The sequence below is a fragment of the Mesocricetus auratus genome, unplaced genomic scaffold, assembly GCF_017639785.1.
Source record: "Mesocricetus auratus isolate SY011 unplaced genomic scaffold, BCM_Maur_2.0 Super-Scaffold_6730, whole genome shotgun sequence".
Taxonomy (NCBI): domain Eukaryota; kingdom Metazoa; phylum Chordata; class Mammalia; order Rodentia; family Cricetidae; genus Mesocricetus; species Mesocricetus auratus.
Genome location: NW_024429184.1, coordinates 3,402,753 through 3,425,966, shown reverse-complemented (window position 1 = coordinate 3,425,966; position 23,214 = coordinate 3,402,753). Strand labels below are relative to the sequence as shown.

Sequence of the window (23,214 nt, the reverse complement as noted above, 5' to 3'; positions counted from 1 at the left end):
CACAGTCACACACACAGTCACACAGTCACCCAGTCACCCAGTCACACACACAGTCACACACACAGTCACACACACAGTCACACAGTCACACAGTCACCCAGTCACACACAGTCACACAGTCACACAGTCACACAGCCACACACACAGTCACACAGTCACAGTCACCCAGTCACAGTCACTCAGTCACCCAGTCACCCAGTCACCCAGTCACAGTCACCCAGTCACCCAGTCACAGTCACCCAGTCACCCAGTCACACAGTCACATAGTCACAGTCACACACACAGTCACACAGTCACCCAGTCACCCAGTCACACACACAGTCACACAGTCACACAGTCACCAAGTCACCCAGTCACACAGTCACATAGTCACGGTCACACACACAGTCACACAGTCACCCAGTCACCCAGTCACACACACAGTCACACAGTCACAGTCACCCAGTCACATAGTCACAGTCACACACACAGTCACACACACAGTCACACAGTCACCCAGTCACCCAGTCACACACACTGTCACACAGTCACAGTCACACAGTCACACAGTCACACAGTCACACAGCCACACACACAGTCACACAGTCACAGTCACCCAGTCACAGTCACCCAGTCACACAGTCACATAGTCACAGTCACCCAGTCACAGTCACACAGTCACAGTCACACAGTCACAGTCACACAGTCACACAGTCACAGTCACCCAGTCACAGTCACCCAGTCACACAGTCACATAGTCACAGTCACACACACAGTCACACAGTCACACACACAGTCACACAGTCACAGTCACACAGTCACACAGTCACACAGTCACACAGTCACACAGTCACAGTCACCCAGTCACAGTCACACAGTCACACAGTCACACAGTCACATAGTCACAGTCACACACACAGTCACACAGTCACCCAGTCACCCAGTCACCCAGTCACCCAGTCACAGTCACACACACAGTCACACAGTCACCCAGTCAACCAGTCACACACACAGTCACACACACAGTCACACAGTCACAGTCACACACACAGTCACACAGTCACACAGTCACCCAGTCACACACACAGTCACACAGTCACAGTCACACACAGTCACACACACAGTCACACAGTCACACAGTCACCCAGTCACACACACAGTCACACAGTCACAGTCACACAGTCACACAGTCACACAGCCACACACACAGTCACACAGTCACAGTCACCCAGTCACAGTCACCCAGTAACCCAGTCACACAGTCACATAGTCACAGTCACACAGTCACACAGTCACAGAGTCACCCAGTCACACACACAGTCACACAGTCACAGTCACCCAGTCACAGTCACACAGTCACACAGTCACCTAGTCACAGTCACACACAGAGTCACACAGTCACACAGTCACACACACAGTCACCCAGTCACAGTCACCCAGTCACACAGTCATACAGTCATAGTCACAGTCACACACACAGTCACACAGTCACACAGTCACACAGTCACACACACAGTCACACAGTCACACACACAGTCACACAGTCACAGTCACACAGTCACACAGTCACACAGTCACAGTCACCCAGTCACACAGTCACACAGTCACATAGTCACAGTCACACACACAGTCACACAGTCACACACACAGTCACACAGTCACAGTCACACAGTCACACAGTCACACAGTCACACAGTCACACACACAGTCACACACACAGTCACACAGTCACAGTCACACAGTCACAGTCACAGTCACACAGTCACACAGTCACATAGTCACACAGTCACCCAGTCACACACACAGTCACACAGTCACAGTCACACAGTCACACAGTCACACAGCCACACACACAGTCACACAGTCACACAGTCACATAGTCACAGTCACACACACAGTCACACAGTCACAGTCACACAGTCACACAGTCACAGTCACACAGTCACACAGTCACAGTCACCCAGTCACAGTCACCCAGTCACCCAGTCACACAGTCACATAGTCACAGTCACCCAGTCACACAGTCACAGTCACACACACAGTCACACAGTCACACAGTCACACACACAGTCACACACACAGTCACACAGTCACAGTCACACACACAGTCACACAGTCACACAGTCACCCAGTCACACACACAGTCACACAGTCACAGTCACACACAGTCACACACACAGTCACACAGTCACACAGTCACACACACAGTCACACAGTCACAGTCACACAGTCACACAGTCACCCAGTCACACACACAGTCACACAGTCACAGTCACCCAGTCACAGTCACCCAGTCACCCAGTCACCTAGTCACAGTCACACACAGAGTCACACAGTCACACAGTCACACACACAGTCACCCAGTCACAGTCACCCAGTCACACAGTCATACAGTCATAGTCACAGTCACACACACAGTCACACACACAGTCACACAGTCACACACACAGTCACACAGTCACACACACAGTCACACAGTCACAGTCACACAGTCACACAGTCACACAGTCACAGTCACCCAGTCACACAGTCACACAGTCACATAGTCACAGTCACACACACAGTCACACAGTCACACACACAGTCACACAGTCACAGTCACACAGTCACACAGTCACACAGTCACACAGTCACACACACAGTCACACACACAGTCACACAGTCACAGTCACACAGTCACAGTCACAGTCACACAGTCACACAGTCACATAGTCACACAGTCACCCAGTCACACACACAGTCACACAGTCACAGTCACACAGTCACACAGTCACACAGCCACACACACAGTCACACAGTCACAGTCACCCAGTCACCCAGTCACACAGTCACAGTCACACAGTCACAGTCACCCAGTCACACAGTCACATAGTCACAGTCACACACACAGTCACACAGTCACACAGTCACAGTCACACACACAGTCACACAGTCACCCAGTCACACACACAGTCACACAGTCACACAGCCACACACACAGTCACACAGTCACAGTCACCCAGTCACCCAGTCACACAGTCACAGTCACACAGTCACAGTCACCCAGTCACACAGTCACATAGTCACAGTCACACACACAGTCACACAGTCACACGGTCACAGTCACACACACAGTCACACAGTCACCCAGTCACACACACAGTCACACAGTCACAGTCACACACAGTCACACACACAGTCACACAGTCACACAGTCACAGTCACACACACAGTCACACACACAGTCACACAGTCACACAGTCACCCAGTCACCCAGTCACACAGTCACACAGTCACACAGTCACAGTCACCCAGTCACCCAGTCACACAATCACATAGTCACAGTCACACAGTCACAGTCACACAGTCACACAGTCACCCAGTCACACACACAGTCACACAGTCACAGTCACCCAGTCACCCAGTCACCCAGTCACAGTCACACACAGAGTCACACAGTCACACAGTCACACACACAGTCACCCAGTCACAGTCACACAGTCACCCAGTCACACAGTCACATAGTCACAGTCACACACACAGTCACACAGTCACAGTCACACAGTCACACAGTCACACAGTCACACACACAGTCACACAGTCACAGTCACACAGTCACACAGTCACAGTCACCCAGTCACCCAGTCACACAGTCACACAGTCACAGTCACACACACAGTCACACAGTTACACACACAGTCACACAGTCACACAGTCACACAGTCACATAGTCACAGTCACACACACAGTCACACAGTCACACAGTCACAGTCACACAGTCACACAGTCACATAGTCACACAGTCACACAGTCACATAGTCACAGTCACACACACAGTCACACACACAGTCACACAGTCACACAGTCACCCAGTCACACACACAGTCACACAGTCACAGTCACACAGTCACACAGTCACATAGTCACACAGTCACCCAGTCACCCAGTCACAGTCACTCAGTCACCCAGTCACCCAGTCACACAGTCACAGTCACCCAGTCACCCAGTCACAGTCACCCAGTCACCCAGTCACACAGTCACATAGTCACAGTCACACACACAGTCACACAGTCACCCAGTCACCCAGTCACACACACAGTCACACAGTCACACAGTCACCCAGTCACCCAGTCACACAGTCACATAGTCACAGTCACACACACAGTCACACAGTCACCCAGTCACCCAGTCACACACAGTCACACAGTCACAGTCACCCAGTCACAGTCACCCAGTCACACAGTCACATAGTCACAGTCACACACACAGTCACACACACAGTCACACAGTCACCCAGTCACCCAGTCACACACACTGTCACACAGTCAGTCACACAGTCACACAGTCACACAGTCACACAGCCACACACACAGTCACACAGTCACAGTCACCCAGTCACACAGTCACATAGTCACAGTCACCCAGTCACAGTCACACAGTCACACAGTCACACAGTCACATAGTCACAGTCACACAGTCACCCAGTCACAGTCACCCAGTCACACAGTCACATAGTCACAGTCACACACACAGTCACACAGTCACACACACAGTCACACAGTCACAGTCACACAGTCACACAGTCACACAGTCACAGTCACCCAGTCACAGTCACCCAGTCACCCAGTCACACAGTCACATAGTCACAGTCACACACACAGTCACACAGTCACCCAGTCACCCAGTCACCCAGTCACCCAGTCACACAGTCACATAGTCACAGTCACACACACAGTCACACAGTCACCCAGTCACACACACAGTCACACACACAGTCACACAGTCACAGTCACACACACAGTCACACAGTCACCCAGTCACCCAGTCACACACACAGTCACACATCACAGTCACACACAGTCACACACACAGTCACACAGTCACCCAGTCACACACACAGTCACACATCACAGTCACACACAGTCACACACACAGTCACACAGTCACACAGTCACACAGTCACAGTCACACACACAGTCACACACACAGTCACACAGTCACACAGTCACCCAGTCACCCAGTCACACAGTCACATAGTCACAGTCACACACACAGTCACACAGTCACACAGTCACCCAGTCACACAGTCACATAGTCACAGTCACACACACAGTCACACAGTCACAGTCACACAGTCACACAGTCACAGTCACACAGTCACACAGTCACAGTCACCCAGTCACAGTCACCCAGTCACCCAGTCACACAGTCACATAGTCACAGTCACCCAGTCACACAGTCACAGCCACACACACAGTCACACAGTCACACAGTCACAGTCACACACACAGTCACACACACACAGTCACACAGTCACACAGTCACACAGTCTGTCACACAGTCACACACACAGTCACACAGTCACAGTCACACACACAGTCACACAGTCACACAGTCACAGTCACACAGTCACATAGTCACAGTCACACACACAGTCACAGTCACAGTCACACACACAGTCACACAGTCACACACACAGTCACAGTCACAGTCACACAGTCACACAGTCACAGTCACCCAGTCACAGTCACCCAGTCACACAGTCACATAGTCACAGTCACACACACAGTCACACAGTCACACACACAGTCACACAGTCACAGTCACACAGTCACACAGTCACACAGTCACACAGTCACACAGTCACACAGTCACAGTCACCCAGTCACAGTCACCCAGTCACACAGTCACACAATCACATAGTCACAGTCACACACACAGTCACACAGTCACACAGTCACACAGTCACACATTCACACAGTCACACAGTCACACAGTCACACAGTCACCCAGTCACACAGTCACATAGTCACATAGGCACAGTCACACACACAGTCACACAGTCACACACACAGTCACACACAGTCACACAGTCACACACACAGTCACACACAGTCACACAGTCACACAGTCACAGTCACACACACAGTCACACAGTCACAGTCACACAGTCACAGTCACAGTCACACAGTCACACAGTCACATAGTCACACAGTCACCCAGTCACACACACAGTCACACAGTCACAGTCACACAGTCACACAGTCACACAGCCACACACACAGTCACACAGTCACAGTCACCCAGTCACCCAGTCACACAGTCACAGTCACACAGTCACAGTCACCCAGTCACACAGTCACATAGTCACAGTCACACACACAGTCACACAGTCACACAGTCACAGTCACACACACAGTCACACAGTCACCCAGTCACACACACAGTCACACAGTCACACAGCCACACACACAGTCACACAGTCACAGTCACCCAGTCACCCAGTCACACAGTCACAGTCACACAGTCACAGTCACCCAGTCACACAGTCACATAGTCACAGTCACACACACAGTCACACAGTCACACAGTCACAGTCACACACACAGTCACACAGTCACCCAGTCACACACACAGTCACACAGTCACAGTCACACACAGTCACACACACAGTCACACAGTCACACAGTCACAGTCACACACACAGTCACACACACAGTCACACAGTCACACAGTCACCCAGTCACCCAGTCACACAGTCACACAGTCACACAGTCACAGTCACCCAGTCACACAGTCACACAATCACATAGTCACAGTCACACAGTCACAGTCACACAGTCACACAGTCACCCAGTCACACACACAGTCACACAGTCACAGTCACCCAGTCACCCAGTCACCCAGTCACAGTCACACACAGAGTCACACAGTCACACAGTCACACACACAGTCACCCAGTCACAGTCACACAGTCACCCAGTCACACAGTCACATAGTCACAGTCACACACACAGTCACACAGTCACAGTCACACAGTCACACACACAGTCACACAGTCACACACACAGTCACACAGTCACAGTCACACAGTCACACAGTCACAGTCACCCAGTCACCCAGTCACACAGTCACACAGTCACAGTCACACACACAGTCACACAGTTACACACACAGTCACACAGTCACACAGTCACACAGTCACATAGTCACAGTCACACACACAGTCACACAGTCACACAGTCACAGTCACACAGTCACACAGTCACATAGTCACACAGTCACACAGTCACATAGTCACAGTCACACACACAGTCACACACACAGTCACACAGTCACACAGTCACCCAGTCACACACACAGTCACACAGTCACAGTCACACAGTCACACAGTCACATAGTCACACAGTCACCCAGTCACCCAGTCACAGTCACTCAGTCACCCAGTCACCCAGTCACACAGTCACAGTCACCCAGTCACCCAGTCACAGTCACCCAGTCACCCAGTCACACAGTCACATAGTCACAGTCACACACACAGTCACACAGTCACCCAGTCACCCAGTCACACACACAGTCACACAGTCACACAGTCACCCAGTCACCCAGTCACACAGTCACATAGTCACAGTCACACACACAGTCACACAGTCACCCAGTCACCCAGTCACACACAGTCACACAGTCACAGTCACCCAGTCACAGTCACCCAGTCACACAGTCACATAGTCACAGTCACACACACAGTCACACACACAGTCACACAGTCACCCAGTCACCCAGTCACACACACTGTCACACAGTCAGTCACACAGTCACACAGTCACACAGTCACACAGCCACACACACAGTCACACAGTCACAGTCACCCAGTCACAGTCACCCAGTCACACAGTCACATAGTCACAGTCACCCAGTCACAGTCACACAGTCACACAGTCACACAGTCACATAGTCACAGTCACACAGTCACCCAGTCACAGTCACCCAGTCACACAGTCACATAGTCACAGTCACACACACAGTCACACAGTCACACACACAGTCACACAGTCACAGTCACACAGTCACACAGTCACACAGTCACAGTCACCCAGTCACAGTCACCCAGTCACCCAGTCACACAGTCACATAGTCACAGTCACACACACAGTCACACAGTCACCCAGTCACCCAGTCACCCAGTCACCCAGTCACACAGTCACATAGTCACAGTCACACACACAGTCACACAGTCACCCAGTCACCCAGTCACACACACAGTCACACACACAGTCACACAGTCACAGTCACACACACAGTCACACAGTCACACAGTCACCCAGTCACACACACAGTCACACATCACAGTCACACACAGTCACACACACAGTCACACAGTCACCCAGTCACACACACAGTCACACATCACAGTCACACACAGTCACACACACAGTCACACAGTCACACAGTCACACAGTCACAGTCACACACACAGTCACACACACAGTCACACAGTCACACAGTCACCCAGTCACCCAGTCACACAGTCACATAGTCACAGTCACACACACAGTCACACAGTCACCCAGTCACCCAGTCACACAGTCACATAGTCACAGTCACACACACAGTCACACAGTCACAGTCACACAGTCACACAGTCACAGTCACACAGTCACACAGTCACAGTCACCCAGTCACAGTCACCCAGTCACCCAGTCACACAGTCACATAGTCACAGTCACCCAGTCACACAGTCACAGCCACACACACAGTCACACAGTCACACAGTCACAGTCACACACACAGTCACACACACACAGTCACACAGTCACACAGTCACACAGTCTGTCACACAGTCACACACACAGTCACACAGTCACAGTCACACACACAGTCACACAGTCACACAGTCACAGTCACACAGTCACATAGTCACAGTCACACACACAGTCACAGTCACAGTCACACACACAGTCACACAGTCACACACACAGTCACAGTCACAGTCACACAGTCACACAGTCACAGTCACCCAGTCACAGTCACCCAGTCACACAGTCACATAGTCACAGTCACACACACAGTCACACAGTCACACACACAGTCACACAGTCACAGTCACACAGTCACACAGTCACACAGTCACACAGTCACACAGTCACACAGTCACAGTCACCCAGTCACAGTCACCCAGTCACACAGTCACACAATCACATAGTCACAGTCACACACACAGTCACACAGTCACACAGTCACACAGTCACACAGTCACACAGTCACACAGTCACACAGTCACCCAGTCACACAGTCACATAGTCACATAGGCACAGTCACACACACAGTCACACAGTCACACACACAGTCACACACAGTCACACAGTCACACACACAGTCACACACAGTCACACAGTCACACAGTCACAGTCACACACATAGTCACACAGTCACAGTCACACACACAGTCACACAATCACTCAGTCACACAGTCACACAGTCACACAGTCACAGTCACACACACAGTCACACAGTCACACAGTCACAGTCACACACACAGTCACACAGTCACCCAGTCACACAGTCACCCAGTCACCCAGTCAGTCACACAGTCACACAGTCAGTCACACAGCCACACAGTCATACAGTCAGTCACACAGTCAGTCACACAGTCACACAGTCACCCAGTCACCCAGTCAGTCACACAGTCACACAGTCAGTCACACAGCCACACAGCCACACAGTCACACAGTCAGTCACACAGTCACACAGTCAGTCACACAGTCACACAGTCACACAGCCACACAGTCACCCAGTCAGTCACACAGTCACACAGCCACACAGCCACACAGTCGTCACCCAGTCAGTCACACAGTCACACAGTCAGTCACACAGTCACACAGTCAGTCATACAGTCAGTCACACAGTCACACAGTCACAGTCACACAGTCACACAGTTAGACAGTCATGGAGTAAGAAGGGAAGAAAGATATATAGAATAAAGAAAGGTTAAAAGCCTAGAGGCAATTCATAGCTAAAGAGAAACAGGATAATTTAAGTGAGAAAAGCTGGCTAGAAGCAAGCCTCAATAAGGCCGGGCATTCACAAGTAAGAATAAGTCTCCGTGTATCTATTTGAGAGCTGGGTGGTGGACCCCCAAAGGGAAAAACAAACACACAAGACAGGGATCTTTCTTATAGGACCTGCATGGCAAACAGCTTCACTTAAAATAGATGTAATCTAGCAATTCATTGAGCCAATTTCCGGTTTGGCAGAAAACGTGATCAGTAGAATTTGGGCATGTTCAGTACATTACCAACAGAAACCCCAGTATCACTTCTTCCTCTCAGAGGCGTGGCTCCACAGATGCAGACCTTTCTCTGCCTCCTCAGTCTGTCCACAGTCAAACCACACATCACCAGAGAGCAACCTGCCGTTTCCGTACCTGCCGGCCAGTCACCCGAAATGTCTCTTCCGCATGCAAGCAGGTTATTTCAAGGGGTTCTGTGCTGGATACATGCCGCAACAATCGACACGCCTGCAAGAAAGCACGAGACAGTTCCCCTTCCTCACCGTCATCCTTCTGACAAGGAAAACAAAGGCTACAAACCTAGGAATGAATGCAGGACCCAGGTTGACGCAGGGACCAACATGGGCACAGTGTACTGTGTCTGCTTCCTATGTGACGAGGCAACGTGGCCACAAGACCTTAGAAACACGGGAACCTTTAGAAGGCCCAGTAGAATGCGTGCATTTGCTGCATCCGACTTCAAAACTGTCAGTTATCACAAGCTTGGGAGGCTAACTCCGGTTGTCCACGTTCATGCTTGGCCAATGGAAAGGAAAGGAATGGACCTCCTTTCCATGTTTATTGGGGTCACCTTGGGCCAACTGTTTGCCTAGTCCAAAGTCTATCACCTGTCGGGAGGCTCTCAGTGGACTTCAGGTTCTGCCCCCGTCAGCCTGGGCTAGCTCGGCCACCACTGCCTGCACGCACCGCCCTCTCATCTAAAGCTGCCCGTGGCTCTGGCAGTCCTGAGCCCATCTCTCTCAGTGAGCGCTTATCACAGCATCCTCACTTCATCTCTTTCCTGCTGAGAATCACCAGACTCAAACAGAAACTGCTTCATTACTCCACTGCACTGCCCCCGAGTCTAATCTCAGAAGAGAGAGGAAAGATTTTAAAATATATTTGGGGGTTCTAACAGATTGTATTGTTTTGTTTTAGAGGCTAAACTGTTGTAAAAACAGGATAGGCATGTGACACTTTTCACAGTCCAAGGAGAAGAAAGGAGAATGCTCAGATAAGTTAGCCGAAAGTCATACCAGTTAATATTCTCTCAATTTTGCTATTGTATTGTGAACTACAACTTTTTTAATAAGCAAATCCGTTACTCACCTCAACAAGCTGTTCTTTCTGCTCAGAGAGTTTACAGGCATATTCAGCCAACGCTTCCAAATTTCCTTCTACTCCAGTGAGTTTTAATGCTTTTAAAACCACATGATCAGCATGGAATTTTAGCAGGTCGGCTGCCAGCTGCAGGGCTGTATGGTGAAGCTGAAGATGAGGGTGAAAGACAGTCAGGGCAGGAAACTAAACAAGCACCTGAGAAGAGTTTTACTAACTACAGGAGAGAAACCCAAAGCATCCCACCCGGTCTGTTCAAAGGGAAATGCCCGCTGTGGTCACAGAAGCAAGTCTGGAGCACTGGGAAGCATCTTAGTCCTCACAACAGCAGGGTGGCGTCAGTTCATCCAAGCTACTGGTGCCAACAGCACTGTTGTGTGGAGAAGAGGCCCTGGCTAGCAGCTAGGTCTCTCTCACACAGCTTCTCTCCTGTTGAAAAGCTCGGCTATCAGCAAAGATGGTGAGAGGTAGAACAGTGTGAAGTTTATTGTTCAAGGGCTGGAGAGATAGCCTGACAGTTAAAAACACGGTCTGCTCTTCCAGAGGACCTGGGTTAGATTCCTAGCAACCACAGGGCAGCACACAACCATCTGTAAGTCCAGTCCCAGGGGACCTAACGCCCTCTTCTGGCCTTCTGGAGCACGGTGCACACACCGGGGTCTCCATATACACTACTACTAATAATAATAATCAGAATAATCACAGCCAAAGAGACACTAAACTTTGCTTTCCTGTAGAGACGAAATGTCATAGAAGAACTTAAAAAGCCCTTGCTTAACCATGAGGGCCTTAGACAATCTAACACCATGCCTTGTACAACCATCCACAGTGGCTGAGTGACTTGCCAAGGTCTTGTAGCTCTTAGAAACATCCTGAGGACAACTCATTAGCAACAAAAAAGGAAGAAGTCAGGACAAATAGTAAGTCCGGTCTGCAAGTTTTCCACAAGACCTGTCTACTAACCCTTACAAGAGCTCAAGGTTGATGTGGCAAGGAAACAGAGCCTGTGGGAAGTTATCCTATTGCCAAAGGGTCTCACGCTGCACTCACAGTATCATACAATTTAATCTTCATATGATAAAATCAAACAGTTGGGGAGATCACATCCTTCTACATGAACAGAAGCTAAAAGGAAGTCTCCATAGAGCTGTCATTCTGTGGTTACAACGTGAAAAAGACCATCTGTACACAGTGCAAAGACTTCTGGTGTGGTTTTTCACTCTTTCTATTCTCTGGCCTTTTTGAGGGGCCCATAACCCAGCTCCGAAATAAATCACTCAGGCTTATTCTTAGTTACGAGTGCCCAGCCTTAGCTCAGCGGGTTTCTTGCCAGCTTCTTTTAAGTTAGTTGGACTACCTTTGCCTCTGGGATTTTTCCTTTTCTTATGTGTATCTTACTTTCACTCTTGCTCTGAGGGTGACTGGCCACTGATTCCTCCTTGCTCTCTTGGTCCTCTTAGGGCTCATTTCTCCTTCTATTTAGCCTCCCTGCCTGCCAGCCCCGCCTATCCTTGCTCCTGCCTCACTATTGGCCGTTCAACTCTATTAGACCATCAGGTGTTTTAGACACAGTAACACGGCTTCACAGAGTTAAACAAATGCAACATAAACAAAAGTAACACACCTTAAAATAATATTGTGCCACAGAAACAAATGCGCAGAACCCAATTTCATTCTCCAGAGACTAGGAGCAGCTTCAAAAGTGCAAAAGAGTAAGCCAAGTAGAGATGGGGGAGAGGAGAGGTCTTTGTGAGGAGAGGAGAAGGGAACACCGTGACATGGAGATGCAGTGTTCTGGTGTAGGGACACCAACTTCTGAAAAACCTCTAAGGAGCATTCATAAGAGAGAATGTCAGTGTACTTCGTCTACGGTATAAAGCCTTCATGTGATGGCATCTGTCACTGGGCTCTCGGTGATAGAGCGTTTCCCTGACACACATAATGCTCAATCCCCAAATAAGCAAAAACAAACAACAAAAGCTGGTTCCAGACAACTACAATGGGGCACAGAACACTGCCCACCCTCAACCTCCTGGCCTCTCTGCCTGGCAGAAATCACTAGCAGCAGCCACACCGCGGGCGGCAGAGGGAAGGGACTCTGCGGTTCACAGCAGTTCTCTTAGGGCTGGGGTGCTGTGCAAGTCCTTCAGCCACATGAAAATGAGTCGCTGACACCAGAGGGGATGTCCTGACCCTGTCACTGAAAACAAGCCAGGCCTGAACATCTCACAAAGGGCCAGACCATAGCTATGTAGGCTTTGCGGGCAGAGGGGCCGAACGCAGCTGCCCAGCCGTGTGCTGCAGAGAGAACAGCAGATACAATGAACACGAATGTGCGATGTGTCCACCGACCGTGGAACAAAATCAGATGGCTGAGTGGCAGCATGAGCAAACCTGGCTGAACAGTGAGCACAGGGCTTGCAAATCAGTCACAGACGAACATATTTCATTGCGGAACAAGGAAACTCCTCCATTCAAGGACATTTTAAAACCTCGGCGAGGCATAACTCAAACACAAACTGCTCCCAGCTTAAAGGTACACTTTGATGAGCTTTGCAGACACGTAAGCCATAGAATTACCACCGCACTCAGTATTTCAAGTATCCCCGTGGCTCTAAAAAGGCCACCTTTGCTCTTTGGCAGTAAATCTGATCTGATCCCTGTCAGTAAGACTTGGTCCTTCCTTACCTAGAACTTTTCTAAAAGGAAGCATGAGCTTGTTCAGTCCTCTGTGCCTGGTTCTTTCAGTGTGACTCATCCGATTGGTGGGTTGCTGGTCCCTAGCTGTTGTGACAAAGGCTGCTATGCCTATTCATGACAGTGTGATGGGGAATGTTCTTCTGTGCATGTTTCTCTTATTGGTTGATGAATAAAGCACTGTTGGTCAACAGGGCAGCAAGATAGGTGGGACTAGGATATGAGGAGGATTCTGGGAAGTGTAGGCAGAGAGGAGTCGTCATGTGATCCCAGGAAGTAACATAGCTGGGCAGAAACTGCATCTAGCTAATCATAGAGGCCTGGAGGTCTGTGCAGACAGGTAAGAAGTGACGCATCTGGGCAGATTCAGAAAGTAAGCAGGGACAAACAGGAAATCACCCTCTCTCTTCTCTGCACAGACGCTGAGTGAACGGAGATGTAGGACGCGAGAGGAGAAAGAGGTCCCTGGACATTCTCTGGTAAGAAAAGGCCCCGTGGAGATACTGAGATGATTAGAAATGGGTGAACTGAGACAGAGCTAGCCAATAAGAAGAGTCCATAGTCACCGGCCAACAGTTTCATAGTGACTATGTCTTGTGTGTTTATTTGGGGACTCTGAGGCGGCTGCGGAACCAAGCGGGAATCTTGTAACAACAGTGTTAGTAAGTGGTGACTTCACACTAGTGACCAGAGGGGAAGTCAAGCACCGTGGACACAGGAACACACTAAGGCCCATGTGCTCCGTGTGTCCTATAGCACGAGGCTGGGTGTCATGCTCCTTACCTCTTTCCGCAGCTCGTTGAGACTGTGGCTGACCCTCAGAATGGTGAGTTCCAGCTCCTCGGCGGCACTCTTAGTCTTCCTGCTTTGCTGAAATTGTGGGAAGTATTCGTGTCACATTACTTTCTTAGCCTGGCACTCAATCAGTATAAATTGTAGCACATTCTAATACCATTCAACAATAGTAACAGTATTCTTATTTGTTTTTGTGGTGCTATGAACCACACTCTCGGGGCTCTAACCCTGAGGTATACTACGCGACCTGGTAGAAGTACTTTTTTAATTTACCTTACAGTAGAAAATAGATTTTGGGTTATTCCATTGTATTTTCCACACTAACTATAAATAGGTGAATTTTCAGAACCAAATTTTCCTAATAAACTTGTGTCTGAAACTAATCTCTTTTATTTTCCCCCTGGAATGTCTAGCCTTTGTTTTTAGTGTAGCTGAATACCAAAATTCTATTACTCCCCAAGGGGCTCCACAAATCCTTCTTCCTCGGGGACCTCCCAAGCCACCCACTCTAAACCAGGCCTCTTCACCTACTCTAACCTTTTCTTCAAGTAATCATCACATCTTAGAATCACATATTTATGTTTTTTTACATTTGTTTAATATTTTTTAAAATGTTGGTTTGTCACTTTCCTTCTAGGACAAAAGTTGGGTTCACATCAGTTCCATAGTACATGCTGATAGAGAACACACAGGTCACGGGTATTCCAGTCTCTCAACCAGCAGAGCCAAGCAATCCCAGTGCCTTCTGGGAGCCTTCTAGAATCCTTTCCCTAAGTCTAACTTCGCTCTGCCACGCCCTCAGCACAGGAGCTGTCAAGAAACTTCAGACGGATTCTTTGTGTCCTTGTCTACCTCTTCCAAGCTTTTTCTATATTGTAAATTCATGATGGGCAAAGATGATCTTATTTTTCTCTGGACTTCTGGCACTGGCAGATAAAAGGTATTCAGTCACAACCACAGGAAAAAAAATAATGGAAAGCACACCCAGCACACAGAACCAGTGAGCTGAGTGCTTTGATGTGAAGAGTGCTAGCTGCAGAGCTAGTGATAATTGCATAAAAATCAATAATAACAAGTCATAAAATCTCCAACCCTGAGCATTTCATCACAAGAAATTTGGGATTCGGGGGAGGGTCTAGGCCCTGCCCTGGATGAAATGACAGACTATGGACACCCCCATGGAGGGCCTCACCCTCCCTGGGGAAATGAAGGGATAATGGGAGGTTGGGGAGAGGGCACGGGAGGAGGGGAGGGAAAGGGAGAGGGACCTGGAACTGACTTGTGAAGCAACCTTGTTTCTAATCTAAATTTAAACTTAAAAATAAATAATAAAAAAATGATTTATTAAAAAAAAGAAGAAATTTGGGATTCAGTGTTGAGCTTAGGATACATCACGAAAGCAATTTCCTCTTCACACTACACAGCACACAAGTAATTCAAGTACAAAACACTACTCATGACTCTTACACCACTCCATTAGAGCAAGACTCCCAGATAACAGGCCATGTGCACTGTTGCCAAAGAAATATCCCCAAATCTGTGATCTCTCTCTGCTCTTTATGCACAAATAATACAGCTGCCGGGGAGCAAACTGCCACTGTTTCCTCTTAAGTCTCACAGCCTCTCCCTCTCTGCCGCCAAACTTTAATTCCTTATTCCCAGAATTGTTCTACCCACTACCTCCATTTGCTATGAGTTACGTTAAATACTTCATGACCTGGCCTAGGTTTAAGAAACACATAAAAGGGGCCAGAACACGCCTTGGCCTCTGCGCCCTCCATCCTTACACCTGCCATCTACTGCTATGAGACTTGGGACGAACTTCCTGTGTTGTCACACTCGTGTAGGTTTTACCCATCCTGCTTGAACAGCCTCCCACGATGAAAGCTTGCCACTCAGGCCTCCTCAGTGGCTGCTGGCGAATTTAGTCCAGGAGTCTGTGTGAGAGTGATGAACTCTTCTACCTGCCAGCTAGGTCCACCCTGGCCCTCATTGCATCTCGACCTCAATGAGCATTCTAAACGCTTGTCTGTAAATCAGCTGTCCTCAGTTAAGCACACTGCACAGGTTCGAGTTTCCAGGACCTCTAATGCATTTATTCCTCTGCTTTCCACACTAAGGAAGCATTTGGAGGAGGAATTTTTCAGAAATGAATTTGGCAGGAGAGTGGGGAGACCAGGGAAGCTATAAATGGCGATGATGGCACAGAATCCAGCCTGGCCAAGGGGAGAGTCAGCCACCTGGACATGGCAGGTGCTGTGAGCCACACAGAAAGCATACGTAGTTTTACCCGCTGGGATGGAGAAACGGGGTAAGACAGGCTTGCCCTGCACTAACCAAATTCATAGTCCTGCTGGTTGTGTTAACTTCCACATCTCCCTAAACATCAGGTGAAGAGCGACTGCCTGAGATTTACTCTAATGAACACAGCCCTTACAGCCTGCATCCACACGGAAGTGAGCTGTTGCAGTTCTGTTCTCGCCTGCGTAGACAGCTCCAAGATGCGTTCCCTGTGCTCATGGCTGGTGTAGGCAGAATCGGTGAAGTCCTCCACACGCTCCAAGATGACCTCCAATGCAGCAGAAAGGTTGTCCTTGGACTCAAAGTAGAGATTCTCTCGAAGAGCTTCAATGTTCAACTGAGTGCAAAAGGGACAGAAAATCCATCTAAGTATCCCCCAAATGGGCTACAAGTTCCAACAGTGTCCTGGAGATGCACTAGCAAGTCCTTTTCCAGGATCAGGAGAATTGCAGCCTCCATCCAATGGTCACTATATCCTCCAGTCCCCGGAAGGACACTTTGTTCAAGAGTCATCAATGGCCATGCCGTTAACACAGTGACATTGCCACAAGATCAGAGAATACTAAGGCAGCAAATGCACCAGTGTATAGAACTGGTAGAAATAACAAACCAGCCTCCAGATGAAGTATCTGCAGTGAAAGAAAGTGCCTAGGCAAAGGCCCAAGGAGGTTTGCACTCAAGCGAGGTGCTGAACCACAGAGGGTAGACCACAGTGAGGAGTTTCTGGGCTAGAGGCTAAGGCTGCAGCCCAGAGGGTAAGGGTAGGGCATCAGGTTTGCTCACCCAGAACCTCTCCAATCGCCCAACAGATTTTGCATTTTGTTTTATGTCCCTAACAGTACACGGGCACAAACATCCTCTACCAGGAGGACTGGATCACCTTTCTGAACAGTAAGCCTGATATTACCACATTACCTCTAGTTAGCTCCTCCCCAGCTACAGAATCAAGAAGGCATAAAGGTCTCCATAGTCTCATCCTCACTCACTACCCTAGCAGCCTGTCCGTCTTCTGGAGGCGCTGAGGATTTATTTGCTTCACCTACCCTGCGTGTAGAGTTCTTCCAATGTGGAATGGACTCATGGGAAATCCTTCTCTCTTAACTTACACCATTGCAACCTTAGCCTCAAACTCATGAAATCTATCAAAGACACAACTTGGACTAGGAGACATAAAGCAGTAATGATCATGGCTATGGTCACAACTGATGAATGTACTGACAGGGACAATGTTGTAGACCTTTAAGTTCCTGCCACAGTTGTTTCAAAATAACCCTTGCACGTGTCCCATTTTACATGACCTGTGCCATACCAGCTGTGCAAAGTCAAGAGGCCATGTGGAGTGAATTACCACTTCATCCTGGGTAATTTTCTCCTTGGTTAAGAAATAACATGCATAGAGACTGCTGAATGACTCAGCAGGTAAGATTGATGCCACCAAGACCTATGACCTCAGTCCATCTCCAGGACATGCAAGTTGGAAGGAGAGAACTGATAACTACAAATTATCATCTGACCTCCACACAAGAAGTAGTACACACACACAGACACATACGTGCACACACACACTACAGAATAAACAAATGTATTAAAAATCACATGGATAATAAATAAGGAGTGGACAATGATGACCTGAGATTTAAATAACTGAAACCTGAAAGTTAATCATGTATAACTCACATCATTTGTTATTGATTTTTATTTTCACTTTAGGCTGTGTATATATGTGTGTGTGTGTGAGTATGTATGTGTTATGTATGTGTGAGTGTGTGAGTGTGTGTGTGTGTGTGATGTTTAAACAGCAATTTAATAGAGTCATATTGGTCTTTTGAAGGCTATTAAGTTTATTTTCATAAGATATAGCCACTTATTTACAATGCCAGACAAAAGAAATTTCTCTCTACAGATTATTTTCTCCATCAAAAAGAAACCAGTGTCAAGTCAGGCATAGTGCTCCGTGCTTGTAATCCCTACACTTATAAGGCTGAGGCAGGAGGATTACACTGCGACATCAGTCTGAGCTACATGGCTGGGTTCCATTCTGGGAGAGCCTCCTTATGTAATGGAGAACAGTGCTCTCCACAGCTTTTCCACTCCCTGTCCTGACCTCGATCGTCACACAGGGTCAAGGTGCAGTGAGACAGAACGAACACCATGCCCACCTCAGCTCTGCTTAGTACGGGTGTAGCCCTTGGCATATTTTATCAGGTAACTTTCCAGGGCCTCGGTTTTCTTATCTGGTGAATGATGCTGCGTTAGACAAGGCTATAGGACTCTCTTGAGGAGAAGTCAGGCTGCCTGGAGTCAAATCTCCGTTCTGGTCCTGAGGCAGCAAGTCGATCTTATCTGTCTCTCCATCTCTCTGACATCACTCAGAAGAGAATGGCAACAGTACTTGTGAGGTCCACACATTCAAAGCGCTTAAACTGAGCTGGCACAGTGAGGACTCCAAACGTTAGCAGGATTTCTCTTAGATCTATAGATGTTGCTGTGGCTCTAGTTAACCGTCTGGATGTGCAGACCCTATCACACAAGGAAGAGCAGGGATCCCAGCAGAAACTGTGTGCTGTTTGTGATCATCTGTAGCTGGCTCTCCATGCAGGTGTCCATCTTAACCTGCAGCTCAGCAGGGACGGCTGCTGCTGTAAACGAGGACCCGTGTTGTCTGTCAACGCAAGCCTGAGCCCATGTTGCTCACTGTTAGGTCCCCACAGAGTGGCATTGCATTAAAGAAACATATTTGATTTTTTAATGTGTATGAGTGATTAGCCTCTGTGCACATATGTATACCATGTGCATGTCTGGTGCCCAGGAAGGCAGATTAAGGGACCAGATCCAGTGGAACTGGAGTTACAAGCAGCTGCGAGCGGCCATGTAAGTGTAGCGAATGAACTGCCAGCCCCTGAGTCAGCTCTCTAGCCCTTGAGACACACTGCTTTCTGTGAAGAGCAACTCTATCTTTTATGCGTGTGCTGTTTGTGTGTGAGGAGGGATGCACGTGAATATGGGTTCCCTGGAGCTAGTCATACGCAGTGTGAGCCATCCAACATGGGTACTGGGAACCTAACTTTGGTGCTATTTGAAAGCAGCAAGCCCTCTCACGCAGTGAGCCATCTCTCCAGCTCCCGGAAGAGCCACTCTAAATCATTGCACCAGATATGAACATTATACATAATGGGGCTCTCTCAAATGAGACAGGAAAAGAGCAAAACCTCCTCTTTACGCTTACCTTCAATTCTTTAATCCCAGTAAAAACGCTGACAGATGAGCTGTCAGTCTCTCTGTTTGGTTTACACTCAGTGACGATCTCAATGACCTTATCCAGGGCCACTCGCATCCGGTCAAACACTCCTTCTTTGTTTTTATGGGCTGAGTCACAGCTGGGATGCCTGAGACATGTCTTCAGAAGAGGTGAGGTTTTTATTTTAATAATAACTCACATTGTAGCCCACTAAAATCTTACAGAGAACATGCCATGCTAATAAAAATGGTTCTTTACCCAAACTCTCCCGGCTCCCCGGCTCCCCCAGCTGCCTCTCCTCACTAGCGTGGAAGCAGAATGAGTAAAAAGAGACAGCAAGGTTAAGTGAACGACCAGAGAGAAAAGCTGCATCTTCAAACATCAACAGCAAATCCATCTCGATTTCAACAACGGAAAAACCCGGCATCTTCTTTACAGTTACAACTGTTTCATACGGTGCTGCCTCACACATGCAGGAACAAGAAAGGAACTGGGAAAGCTGGACAAGATGATAGATGACTGTGGCTGCATCTGTCACTTTTAAAACCTGATGTAAATAAAGATCTAGATCTACATATGAGCAGAGCATTTGTCTCTGCGCCGGTGGTTTTGCTAATCCTAGTGCATCAGTAAATGCGGACAAAAGAATTCTGCAGAATAAAAAGTCGATTCTCTACCAACTCCTACAGAGACATTTACCAGCTCATCCCTGCACTGTACCAATTGCTGCTTGGGAACACACACCCTGGCCTGTCATTTTATAAAAGAAGAAATAGAGAAGCCATCAATTCATGGAAGACACCAACAGAGGCTACTAGCTCTGCTAACCAGTCCTGACTTGCCTAGATGGTGTGGCCTGGCAAACGCTGCCATGCGTGCCAGTGCCTGGCAGACTCTGTTCACAGCACTTGATCCCCTCTCTTCTGCTTAGCTGCTGAATCAAAGTGGGCTCAGATTCGGGAGCTGGGGCAGGAAGGTGAGCATTCGTGATAACAGTAACCGATTTGACTTGGTTCTAAGTTACTGCTTTCATCCCTTCAAAAATGCCCAGTAGGGACGGCCGGGGTGAGGCTCAGTGTGGGAGTACATGCTTAGCAGGCACAAGGCACTGAGTTCAGTCCTCTGCATAAGGAAAGAGCAGATGAAATGGAAATGTAGCCGTCCCACGTCGACGCGTTTGCTCCTGTCTTTCCCATTACTGACTGCATGAGGACTCAGGGTGCTTACCTTGGAAGCCGTGAGCAGCATCATGGTGCCCTTTTCCAGCACGGCCCTCGCCACCGCCATGCTGGCCTTTTTCTTTTCATCTTTCAAATCCTAAAGATGAAATCAAATCACTGGGTAGTCTAAGGCCATAGCAGCAACCTAATCTTTGGAAAAGCCATTCACTCAACAACAAAAATGTCCAAAAGGCAGTCATATTGTTCAGGACAGAAAGAAAGAGGCAACGGGAATGTTTTCTAAACCTTCACCCACGGTTCTCTCTTTGAGGTCACTTACCTGCAGTCCACGTGTCTGTTACTGCCCGCCTCTACCCACACCCTCTAAAACATGGGGCACGCTTCCTTACTGTTATGTCCCCAATATCTAGAATACTCCAATTCCCAGTAAGTAATGAGAATCTGCTGAGTACAAAGAAAGAGGCTAGCTGATGGCTATTTCCAGCATATTCTGACCAATTAACAAAGAAAGGACTGAAGTCTGAAAACAAATACTAAGAAAGTGAGCCAGTCACAACACTTGCCAAAACCCCGGCAGGGAAAACGCCTACTCCCCTGTATCTGATGAGTTAAACTTAGCGGCTACTCCTGCCAGGTGAGGTAGTGCACGCCTTAAACCCCAGCACTGGGAAAGCTGAGCAGGATGATGTCTATGAATCTGATGATGGCCTGGTCTACACAGTGAGTTCCAGGCCAGTCAAGGTTATTCTTCAGCCAAAGTACACACTTTTAAGAGTTGATCACAGTCTTACTGAACCTGGGAGAAATATTCTACAGATCAATCTTATTTTCTTTTTTGGTTTGATTTTTTGAGGCAGGGTCTTGCCATGTAGCACAGGCTACCCTGCAAGTCACTAAGCAGCCTAGGTTGGCCTCAAACTAATGGTGATCCTCCTGCCTTAGAATCCCAAGGGCTGGGATTACAGGGGTAAGTCACCATCCTGGCTTCAGGCTGGATTTCTAACTGCAGATCAATGTAACAGTGGAAGTTTCCCAGCTGTGTGACCAGCAGGAAACACAGCCAAAAGAGCGACACAGGCTTTGGGATCTGAGTCACAGTGCACTCACCCAAGCGACTCAGCAAATGTTAGACGACAAACCGTCCTGAAAATACTTAGGCTAATAATCTCTACAGGGAGAGTGTGGGAGCGCAGAGGGGAAGGATGATGAAAAGAAAAAGAAAAAAACAGAAGTATTAAAGAACAATGGTGGCAGAACAGAAAATGAGCCAAGGGTTACACGGGTGGCTTTTCAAAGTCTGCATACGTTTAATTGTTGATATTGTGTGCAGGTACACATATGTGAGCTCACAGGTATGCATGGGCTTGTGAATGTCATAGCATTCACATGGAGGTCAGAGGACAGCTTGCAGGAGGCAGTTATTTCCTTCCACCATGTGGATCCTGGGGATTGAACTCCAGAAAGTGCCCTTACCCACCCAGCCATCTTGCCAGTCACCTACACATTCGGCTATTTCAGCAACAAACACTGCTCTCCGGCCTGCCATTTTCCAGACCAATGTCCAGCTCCCAACAGTAGCTATAACCAGGAAAGCTCTTGTCTAAAACTGAAGGGGTAGCCTGAGAGAAGATGTCAGGATCTTAGTACAGCTGTCAGGCCTGCTGACAAGATGGATTCATAAGCAAACATCCCAGCTAGAAAGAGCCTATTTTGACACGATGCCGTCTTCTACCTCCCCCACCCTTAGAAACATTGGTCTGAATTGGGAAGCAGGTCCCAAAGGCAAGACACCAAAAGATGCAGTTAAACAATGACAGGCTTGCTGGGCGTTGGTGGTGCACGCCTTTAATCCCAGCACTTGGGAGGCAGAGGCAGGC

General features: G+C 48.5%; 1 protein-coding gene across 2 annotated transcripts in view; it reads right to left on the bottom strand.

Annotated features, from left to right (window-relative positions):
- Positions 1–23,214, bottom strand: part of Ctnnal1 (catenin alpha like 1) — a 60,482-nt gene that overhangs the window by 14,465 nt on the left and 22,803 nt on the right. For both annotated transcript variants that reach the window (XM_040738161.1, XM_040738156.1), the window contains exons 5-10: positions 21,384–21,473; positions 20,145–20,315; positions 17,055–17,255; positions 14,606–14,692; positions 11,117–11,275; positions 10,163–10,255 (exon numbers count right to left, since the gene is read on the bottom strand). In XM_040738161.1, coding sequence (XP_040594095.1) covers positions 10,163–10,255; positions 11,117–11,275; positions 14,606–14,692; positions 17,055–17,255; positions 20,145–20,315; positions 21,384–21,473 — 801 coding nt within the window. The remainder of the gene's footprint in view (positions 1–10,162; positions 10,256–11,116; positions 11,276–14,605; positions 14,693–17,054; positions 17,256–20,144; positions 20,316–21,383; positions 21,474–23,214) is intronic.